The sequence below is a fragment of the Bos taurus genome, chromosome 29 (genome assembly GCF_002263795.3).
Source record: "Bos taurus isolate L1 Dominette 01449 registration number 42190680 breed Hereford chromosome 29, ARS-UCD2.0, whole genome shotgun sequence".
Lineage (NCBI taxonomy): Eukaryota > Metazoa > Chordata > Mammalia > Artiodactyla > Bovidae > Bos > Bos taurus.
The window spans coordinates 42,117,337-42,126,380 of record NC_037356.1 but is presented as its reverse complement, the minus strand read 5'-3'; the positions used below and the strand labels follow the sequence as shown (position 1 = coordinate 42,126,380).

The following is a 9,044-nucleotide window of genomic DNA, read 5'->3' as shown; positions in this document are numbered from 1 at the left end:
GCAGTGGCTGCGAGCTGAGCCTGGGTGGAAGCGCGTCGCAACGGACGCTGCGCCCCTGGCCACCTCGGTGACCCTCCAGGAGCCGGGACCCGAGCCCCGGAGGCGGCATTGCGGGCCCGCGAGGTCCATGCTCCTAACGTCCGCGGCGGGCCCCGGATACGGAGCCTCGGTCGGGCTCTTAGCCTCCCGACGCTCCCCCCAGCCCCCCGCGAGCTGGCAGGAGGAAATAGCGTGCGGCCCCTTTAAATTTACCCAGGAGCCCTTAAAGGAGCCCCAGGGGCCCCAGACAGGAATCCCCACCCCGGTCCAGCCCGCGCCGCCGAGCGAGCAGCCAGCCGTCCGTGCTGCCGGCCGCCCTGTGCATGCGCCCCGCGCCCCGGGGCCCCGCGCACCGAGCGCCGCGCGCCGGCCGCCGCCGGCCCCGCGGCCCCGCGCCCTGCCGCCCCGGGGCCCCGCGCCGCAGCGCAGCGCATGGAGCCTGGCGGGGACCACCGGAGCCGGAGCGGCGGCGGCGGCGGCAGCAGGGGCGGCCCCGGGCCAGCAGCGGCCTCGGCACGGGGCCGACGGCTGCCGCCCGCCGGATCGAGCGGCAGCGCGGAACCCGAGGAGGACGACGGCGGTAAGAGCTGGCTGGGGCCGGCGGCTCGGGCGGGGGCCCCGGCGTGGGGGAGGGGAGGGCTGCGGCTCCGGGCTCCGGGCCCCTCTTCGCCGCCGAACAAAGCGGGGGACGCGGGCAGGGCGGGCGGGGGCGCCACCTGGTGGGCGCGGATTGTGGCTGCAGCGCCAGCGGCGGAGCCCCCCGCCCAGCTCCCGGGGTTGGCCCGCGGGGCTCGGGCGGATCCCCTCCCCCTTAAAGGGCCCCGCGGCCCCCGCCTCGGAGGCAGAGCTGGAGGTGCCCCGAAGGACCTGGCCTGGCGCCGCGGGGTGCGCGCTCTAGGCTGTTGGGACTTGCGTCCCCCGTCCCTTTCTCTTTCAGACTCCCAGGTGGTCTCCCTTAACCAGCTGTCTCTTAAAAAGTCTGCCCAGACCGTGGGTTCCTTTCCGGGGCTTCCCTCCAGAGGAACTGAGCTGGGGACTCCGCTGCTTTAAGTTGGGCTGTCTTCTCTGGGGCCTCTCTAGAGAAGGGCACCCTTTTTCTTTTTCCCCTATGTTCTCCCTGGAAGAGAGCATAGCTTGCGCCTCTTGGGGACCTATCAGTACCTTCCCCACGGGCGGGCAGTTTTTAAAGAGATGGGCTCGCCCACAATGTCATTCACTCCCCTTCTATCCGCGCGTTACCCCTCCCATCTTTTCAGAAATTTTGCCACAGTTTGTCAGCTATAGCGGGACCAGCCAGTCCTCCCCGTTTGCTCTCAAAGGAGGCTGTTTCTCTATGCGGGGTCAACGGCTTAAGAGCCCTGAAGCTTGCGTCCAGGCTCTGGAGCTTCACCCCTAATCCCAGAGCTCCCCTCCCAGAAATTCCCCATCCCCTTTTGTTTTTAAAGACTCCCAGCTCCTCCCCTTTTTTCGGCTCTTAAAGGGCCAGTCCACCTTAGACTAACAGATCCGGCGCTGGAAGGATGCTGAGAGTCCAGCTAGCTTTCCAGTGCCTTTGCAGACAAAGACACTCAGGCCCAGAGAGCGGACATCACCTACCAAAGGCCACAGAGCAAGTTACCAGTGAAGCCCGGAGTCAAACCCAGGTTTCTGACTGAAACTAGCGCTTTCTTTTTCTTCTATGTACTTAAAACAAAGCCAAACAAAAACAGGGTGACAGGAGCCCCCTCTGATCCTGGCTTTTGTTTTCCATATGGTGAGATTCTCTACTGGGAGGATGACCACACCTGTCTATTCTGCCTATTTGGCCAGGAGACCCTTTTCTAAATGAAATACGGTCCAAATTGTAGGGAAAGTGGGGGGTACTGCTCAGGGTCTCGGTTTGGCAAAAGGGGACACCACTGGGTTGGTGGCCTCTCCACTGCCTGCCCACTGATTGCTGGGCAGTGGCCAGCTCCGGGCCAGAGCAAAAAATAAATCCCCAGAAAGACTTGATGGATTCCGGTGGGTGGTGGCCACTCCCTGCTGCAGTATCTTCAGTAGCCACTCAGGTGGCCCTCCTGCTCGTCCCTTCCAGTCATCAGCTCTCCCAGACTCTAGTCCTAAAAATTCCTTTCTCTGGAGGTGCTGACAGCTTTGTCATGGGGTCCCTTAATTTGGGGACCTGACAATGCTTAGTACCCCTTAAAATGGGCCTCTTAGGAGGGTGTATTTGAGACATTATTGCAGAAAGGGAAAAAGATCATCTTTGGGTGGGGCCCTCCGGGCTGGGGCCTCGGGCAGTGGGTCCTGTGTGCAGACAGATGCCCCCTTTGTTCTCTGGCCCCGCTGCCCGCTCTGCTCCGGCTATAACCGCCGCAGCAGGCTGCTCCCCTGGCTTTACCCAGACAGTGCTCATCCAGAAGGGGTGCCTTGCAGAACCTGCTGCCTCCTTGGCCTTCACCTTTGTTTTTTGAAAAAAATTAGAGCTGTGCCCTGCATTCTTTTGTTCCTGATCCTCTCTTAAAGGGGTCTCACTCTTTGTAAAGGACCAATGTTTTGACTCCCTGCTCTGCCACCTCCCTTTGATTGCTCTTGCAGTCCCTTTCCTGCCCCTGAACAGACCTCTCTCCCACCTCCGTTCTCTTGCAAAATGGAAGCCCTAGGCTCTTTCCCTAGAAATCTTAGAGACTGAGAAACTGTCTCCCTTTCCCCCTCCCCCCCCTTCAGGGCAAGATCTTCAGCTGGAAGGGGGTGCCTTAGGGTCCTGGGGGAATGCCCCCCTGCCCTCCTCCAGGGCCAGGGGACCAGCATCTTCAGGCAGGAAATACTCAGACCACTGTGAGGCCCGGGCCTCGAGGCCTGGAAAAAGCCGCATTCCTGGCCGTGACCATCGTCGCTACTACCATGACCACTGGCGGCTGGAGTACCTGATGGACTTCAACCCTGCCCGGCACGGCATGGTGTGCATGGTGTGCGGCAGCTCCCTGGCCACTCTCAAGCTCAGCACCATCAAGCGACACATCCGTCAAAAGCACCCTTACTCCCTGCACTGGAGTCCCCGGGAGAAGGAAGTCATCAGCAACAGCTGGGATGCCCACTTGGGGCTGGGGGCCTGCGGAGAGGCTGAGGGGCTGGGGGCCCAGGGGCCTGAGGAGGAGGAGGACGACGACGAGGAGGAGGAGGAGGAAGGGGCTGGCCTCCAGGCTAGCCTGCCCAAGGGCCCAGGTAATGTCCGACTTGGGGAAGCTGGGGCCTGGGTGGTGGATGGGGCCAGGTGGGGCCAGCCCGGGCTTCCTGGCCAACTAGCTGGTTTCCTGGAGCAAGCTACTGCTTGCTTTTGGGGTGAGCTCTGCTTATTGGACAGTAGTGGGTGAGGGACCATAGGACAAGATCTCCAGTATTGCAGACAGTTTTGACATTCTGTAGTTTTAGAAGGATCCAGGGAGTGGAGGCTGGAGAGAGGCCTGGGAGCAGAGGGTACTGGAAAGGTATGACAGTGAAGTCTAGGGAAGGGTCTAGAATCTGGACCTGGGGGGGAGTCGGGTCGGGCTGAGGGTTTGTGTGCAGGCGGATTAGGAGATGAAGGAGTTAAGACTTGAGGGGAGAGGAAGGGAAGGGCAAAGTTTAGGCAAAGGACTCAGAGTCAGAGTGAGGGAGAGGCCTGTGGCTGGAGGTCCTGGCTGTGGTCGGGGGGCTCTCCCAGAGGGCCAGTATCTCAGTCCCTTCCCTCCCTCCAACCCTTTCAGGCAAAGCCCCAGCTGGTGGGGGCAGCCGGCGCCAGAGGCGAGGGGGCCCAGGGGCACCCCGGGCTCGGCGTGGGTGCCTCTCTGCCTCCCGGAGGGCTGGGGGCAGCAGGGGGCTGGGTGCCCGGCGGCTGGAGCGGAGGCTGAAGGAGTCCCTGCAGAACTGGTTCCGGGCAGAGTGTCTCATGGACTATGACCCGCGGGGGAACCGGCTGGTGTGCATGGCCTGTGGCCGGGCACTGCCCAGCTTGCAGCTGGATGACATCCGTGCCCACGTGCTGGAGGTGCACCCCAGCTGCCTGGGGCTCCGTGGCCCCCAGCGCAGGGCCCCCCAGCGTAGTGCCCTGCTGCAGGCCTCGGGTGGCCAGCCGGAGGCGCTGTCTGAGCTCACCCAGTCCTCACCAGGTGCGAGGCCCCTCTCATGGCCAGGACCCCTTCATATAAGGGCTGCAAAGTGAGGTCTGTGGCCAAAACTGGGAGGGACTCATCTCTCCCTGCCTCCACATAGATACACACACACGCCCCTCCCCCCACATAGACACCCACACCTCCCAGACACACACACAGAGGTCCTGGTTGTGGCGGGGGACTCATCTCGCCCCCCTCAACACAGACACACATACCCCTCCCACACCACGGTGCCCCCATAGACACGCATACAGATTCTGGTGGGGCTTCTAGCTTAGGGCTGGGATGAGAAGCAAGGGACCCCCTCTTCGTGGGTAAGGGCAACCCAGCCAGCAAGCTGAGCCCCTCTCCCTCACCCCTTCCCCAACAGACGATGACCTCGTCCCCCAGGACCTGACCAGCAAGAGCCGGGACCCGGCCCCCGCTGCTGGAGCCCAGTCCTCTCAGGATCTCAGCCTCCCAGACGTAAAGGAAGAGGCTGGCTGGGTCCCTGAGAGGGTGCCCGGGCCGGCAGGGGAGGAGGAGCCGGAGGAGGGCGAGAGGGTGGGGGTCCCTGGCCGGTCTGCGCGGGGCCGCGACCCCCGCCGCTACTGCCCGGAGCGCTGGCGGCTGGAGTACCTCTTGGAGTTGGACGGCGGCCGGCGCGGCCTGGTGTGCCTGGCATGCGGGGGCGCGCTGGCCTCGCTCAAGATGAGCACCATCAAGCGGCACATCCGCCGGCGCCACCCGGGCTCGGCGCGCCTCGGCGGGCCAGTCGGGGCCCTCATCGCCCAGGAGTGGAGCGAGAAGGCCGCCCACCTGCTGGCCATGGGGCTGCCCTGCCCCGAATCGCCCGGGGACCCCGCCGCACCCAGCACAGCCGCAGCCTCCGAGGAGGGGGGAGGGGCAGAGAAGGAGCAGCCAGAGGAGGAGGAGGAGTGGTGGGGTGAGCTGGGTCAGAGCAGGTGGAGAGGGAGAGGGGCTAGGGGTAGAAGGCGGGTGGGGACAGTAGAAGGTCGAAGGGGAGACGGGAGGCTGGCAGCACCGGAGGGCACGGGTAGGGGGGTCACGAGGCCGGGACGCTCCAGCGCGGTCCTTTGTTCCGTCCTAGGCGACGTCCCGCTCTCCCCCGGGGAACCGTCGGAGCGGCAGGCGGAAGAAGAGGAGGACGACGAGGACGGCCCGGATCCCGGGGCGCTCGCCTTCCCTCCGCCGCCGCCGCCGCCGCCCCCACCTCCCCCGCCCCGCAGCCGAGAGCAGCGGCGGAACTACCAGCCGCGCTGGCGGGGCGAGTACCTGATGGACTACGACGGCAGCCGGCGCGGCCTGGTGTGCATGGTGTGCGGGGGCGCGCTGGCCACGCTCAAGGTCAGCACCATCAAGCGGCACATCCTGCAGGTGCACCCCTTCTCCATGGACTTCACGCCCGAGGAGCGCCAGACCATCCTGGAGGCCTACGAGGAGGCGGCGCTGCGCTGCTACGGTCACGAGGGCTTCGGGCCGCCCGCCCCGGCGGCGCCGCGCGACGGCGGCGCGGACCTCAAGGCGGGCGCCGTGTGTCGGGCGTAGATCACTCGAGGGGGAGGGCGGCGGTGCCAAGCCGGCTCCCCCGGTTCCCCGCGGCCCTGGCCGCTGCCCACCCCGGCTGGCCGGGCAGGGCGGAGACTCGGGACTGGGGTGGGGTGGCGGGTTCAAGCTAGTGCGGGCGCCGCGGGAAGCGCGCTCTCCACCTCGGACCCGGAGCCCGGGCCCTCGCCGCTCAAGGCGGCTAGTTCCTGGGACGCTTCAGTCTGTGCACGGAGAGTTTTCGGCCCCCGGTCGCACCCCGCCAGGCCAGGCTTGGGCGGGCGGGGCGCCGTCAGTATTAGGGTCCCAAGTAGGTGGAGCGGAGAGGGTGTAGAAGGGACGCGCCGGTCCCTTTTCCTTGGCTTGGGTGGGCGCCCGGGTTTCACAGAGGCACGCCGGCAGGCACGGCTCTCGGGGATCGGGGCCGGCTGACCCCCAGCCGTTCGTTACTGGCCGTCGCGGCCGCTCGGTGGCCTGGACTGCGGACGAGGGCCTTCCTCGGGAGGAGGGGCAGTGGGGCCTGGGAGCCCGCCGGCCCGCGGGCGGGAGGGCGGGGCCAATCCCTATCCCCGCCCACGGGGCGGGCCCTGCGGGGACCGCCCCGCCCTCTTTCCCGGCCCCTGCCACGCCCGCCGGCGCCGCGATCTTGTAAAGGGATTAGCACTTTCTTCCTTTGCTCGCCTGCTCCGAAGGTCTCCCTGTACCCCTAAGCTCAGTCAGGCGCGCCTGCTTCAAGCGCCCTCAGTCCGAGTCCGGGACACTGGAGGTCCCGGCAGTTGGCGTTCTGTTCCCGTCCCCCTCCGCCCCCCCCCCGCCTCTTTTGTACGCCGTGAAAGTGCCACCCATTCGCAGCCCTCTGGGCCTGGGGCCCGGCCTCGGCCTTCCTTTCTCTCCTCTTCGCGGCAGAGCCAGGCCGCAAGGGGCCGGGAACGGGCCCCGCGATCTCCCAGGCAGGTCCGAGAGGGATGTGTACATTCATTCTCCTGTGGAGAACAGGTGGCCCCGGGATCAGGCCCTTTTTGCTCTTTGTATTTTATTTTGAAACTGTATTTAATGCTTTTATATGAGAGGGGGAGGGGCGGGAAGAGAGCTGTCCGTCACCCTTATGTGCAAATGTCTTATTTATTATGCGTGTATCAGAGATAAGCTGTGAGGTGGTGGAGGAAGGACCTAAAGGTAGGAGAGAGGAGGCGCGGACGGGAGGACCCCAAACATCATAGACTAATGTGTGCCTCACCAGGTTCCTCCGAGGAGTCTCTAGTAACCCACTGGCGCTCTTCACATAGCCAGGCCGGTTCCTTTGGTCTTAAAGGCTGAGTGGGGAGATCAGCGGGTGGGGACTTCAGGGCTGGGTCTGGAGGGGTAGCGGCCCTGGCAGCCGCCTCTGTGGATGGGAAAGCAGAGAGCAGAGAGGAAAGCCTTCCTTATCTCAGTGCTCCCAGGCCAGAGCCCACGGTTCAAGTGCCTCAGGCCCAGTCCCCTTGACTTCTGATTGGGAATTGAATTTTATACCACGGATTTTGTAGCATTTTTTATATAACTCGATTGTCTGAGCTGGAAAGACCTTGGAGATCAACCAGTACCTGCCCCAACCCCTTTCACAGATAGGTTAAGATGGAGTCCAGGAACTGAAATTATCACACACCAGGTAGGAGCAGTACTAGGACTAGAATAAAAACCTCAACTCCCAGTTCAGTGTTCTTTGCACTACACCACATGGCCTCCCCATCTCTGGTAAGTTAAAATTTCTTTTACGGTTAGGCCTGCCGAAGGATGGCGTGTGCAGCTGGGCTCCGCAGGCCCTCCCAGTGCAGTTGTGGGCTCCTGGGAGTGGCAAAGAGCAGCACACTCCTAGAACAAGTATTCAACAGGGCAGTCCTGCCACCATTGGCTTCAGCTGGAGGGTGCCAGCAGCAGCTTTCCTGACCAGAACTGCACAAGTAGGGCTGACTGCCACCTGGCCCAAGGCCTCCCTGCTGGGCAAAGGCTCTGGCATTGTTTTGTTGATGCCACCAGGGGTTCAGGAAATACTGCATGGGCTGTCACTCGCCTAAAAAGTGAATTCCTAGCGTTTGAACCTCCAGGTTTTTTGAGACAGTATTAAAAAGAGAGCAGGGATTATGGATGGCCCCAGGTTGGGTACTGCCATTCTTTTATTTTCCTTCATGCATGTTGTTTTCAGATCCAGGAGTGCTCTGCCACTTTCGCTACTCTGCCTATTCAAAAACAGGCAGACTGGGGCAACTATCATAGTCATCCACACCCTCTGCCGAAGTTCAGGTAAGCCAGGGCAGAGAGCAGGATGAGAATGGTTTTTGCTCTCAATAGGCAGGGAGAGGCCTTAGGAGGGCAGCAGTGGATGTCTTCATTGAGAAGCAGCCCCAAGCACTCCACTGGTTCTCAAAAGTGTAGCCAACAGAAATTAGGAAGTTAGTAGAAATGCAAATTCTTGGGTGGCAACTTATGGATCAGAAACTGGCGTGGAGCCTAGCAATCTGTTTTGATAAGCCCTCCAGTGATCACAAGGCATGCTGAAGTTCTGAGCACCAGTGAACTGCGCAGTGGCACTGTGGTTGTTACTACTTTGCAGCTATTATAGCCTCTTGAACTAACAGTCAGGAGATTAGGTGGTTCTCATCTCTAGGTGCCTCCTCCTTGCCTTGGGAGTCTGATATGAACAGGTGAAGTTTCTTCATGAATTTTTTTTGTTAATGGTATGCTTGCTATTATGGCCAATACGTAAATGTTACTCTGAATACATATTTATATACCATGTTAGTGACATTATTTGAACATTTGTATGCGTATTTGTGAAGTTGTTCGCATCAGTTACTTTTTTAAAATTTCAGCCTAAGTTTTCTAAGAGGTATGTTGAATTAAAAAAAGCAGCTTAAGGGTCATGGCAGCCTTAGTTTTGGGAAAGAGCAAAGACCTGATGGAAAAGTTTCCATTTTCCATGGTGACTGAGTCTCATTTGAAGTACATTGTGACTGTGGGAGTTACAGGCTGCTTCACTCATGTTGCAGGTGGGGGAACCCTCCTAGGTTGGTGTGAACTGGGACAACAGACCCCCCTGGCCCTTTCCACTCACCATCTTTCTCCTGCGGTCCCCTCTTAAGAGGATCTCTTATTTTCTTTCAGAAACCAAATGCACAGCTTTGTTCTACTATGGAAATTCTGCAATCTTGGAAATCACTACTAGTATCAACTATTAATCACTTTTTAAAGCCTCGAAAGTGGAGTGGGGATGGGGGCCAGTGGAAGCCTTGTTTGGTTCTTACTTTACCCAAACTGTGTATAAAGAATAAAGTTAGCAGAATGACAGCACAG

General features: G+C 61.1%; 1 protein-coding gene across 3 annotated transcripts; it reads left to right on the top strand.

The window, feature by feature from the left end:
- Positions 1–338: 338 nt before the first annotated feature.
- On the top strand, positions 339–9,043 carry ZFTA (zinc finger translocation associated). 3 transcript variants are annotated; one of them, XR_009493367.1, is made up of 6 exons: positions 339–619; positions 2,746–3,243; positions 3,765–4,166; positions 4,540–5,094; positions 5,260–7,994; positions 8,856–9,043. XR_009493367.1 is itself a non-coding variant. In XM_024987566.2 (5 exons), the coding sequence occupies exons 1-5, from the start codon at positions 472–474 to the stop codon at positions 5,715–5,717; spliced, it is 2,061 nt and encodes a 686-aa protein (XP_024843334.1). In that variant the 5' UTR covers positions 339–471; the 3' UTR covers positions 5,718–9,043. The 3 variants fall into 3 exon arrangements, 2 of the variants coding, with proteins under 2 accessions (XP_024843334.1, XP_059739071.1); XM_024987566.2 differs by having other exon boundaries at positions 5,260–9,043; XM_059883088.1 differs by lacking the exon at positions 3,765–4,166 and having other exon boundaries at positions 5,260–9,043.
- The last annotated feature ends 1 nt before the right edge of the window (position 9,044 follows it).

Bases quoted from the DNA above. Each gene is read 5' to 3' on its own strand.
- ZFTA (XM_024987566.2), top strand. From the start codon at position 472: ATGGAGCCTGGCGGGGACCACCGGAGCCGGAGCGGCGGCGGCGGCGGC. The intron at 620-2,745 runs GTAAGAGCTGGC...CCCCCCCTTCAG, and splicing joins ACCCGAGGAGGACGACGGCG to GGCAAGATCTTCAGCTGGAA. The intron at 4,167-4,539 runs GTGCGAGGCCCC...CTTCCCCAACAG, and splicing joins GCTCACCCAGTCCTCACCAG to ACGATGACCTCGTCCCCCAG.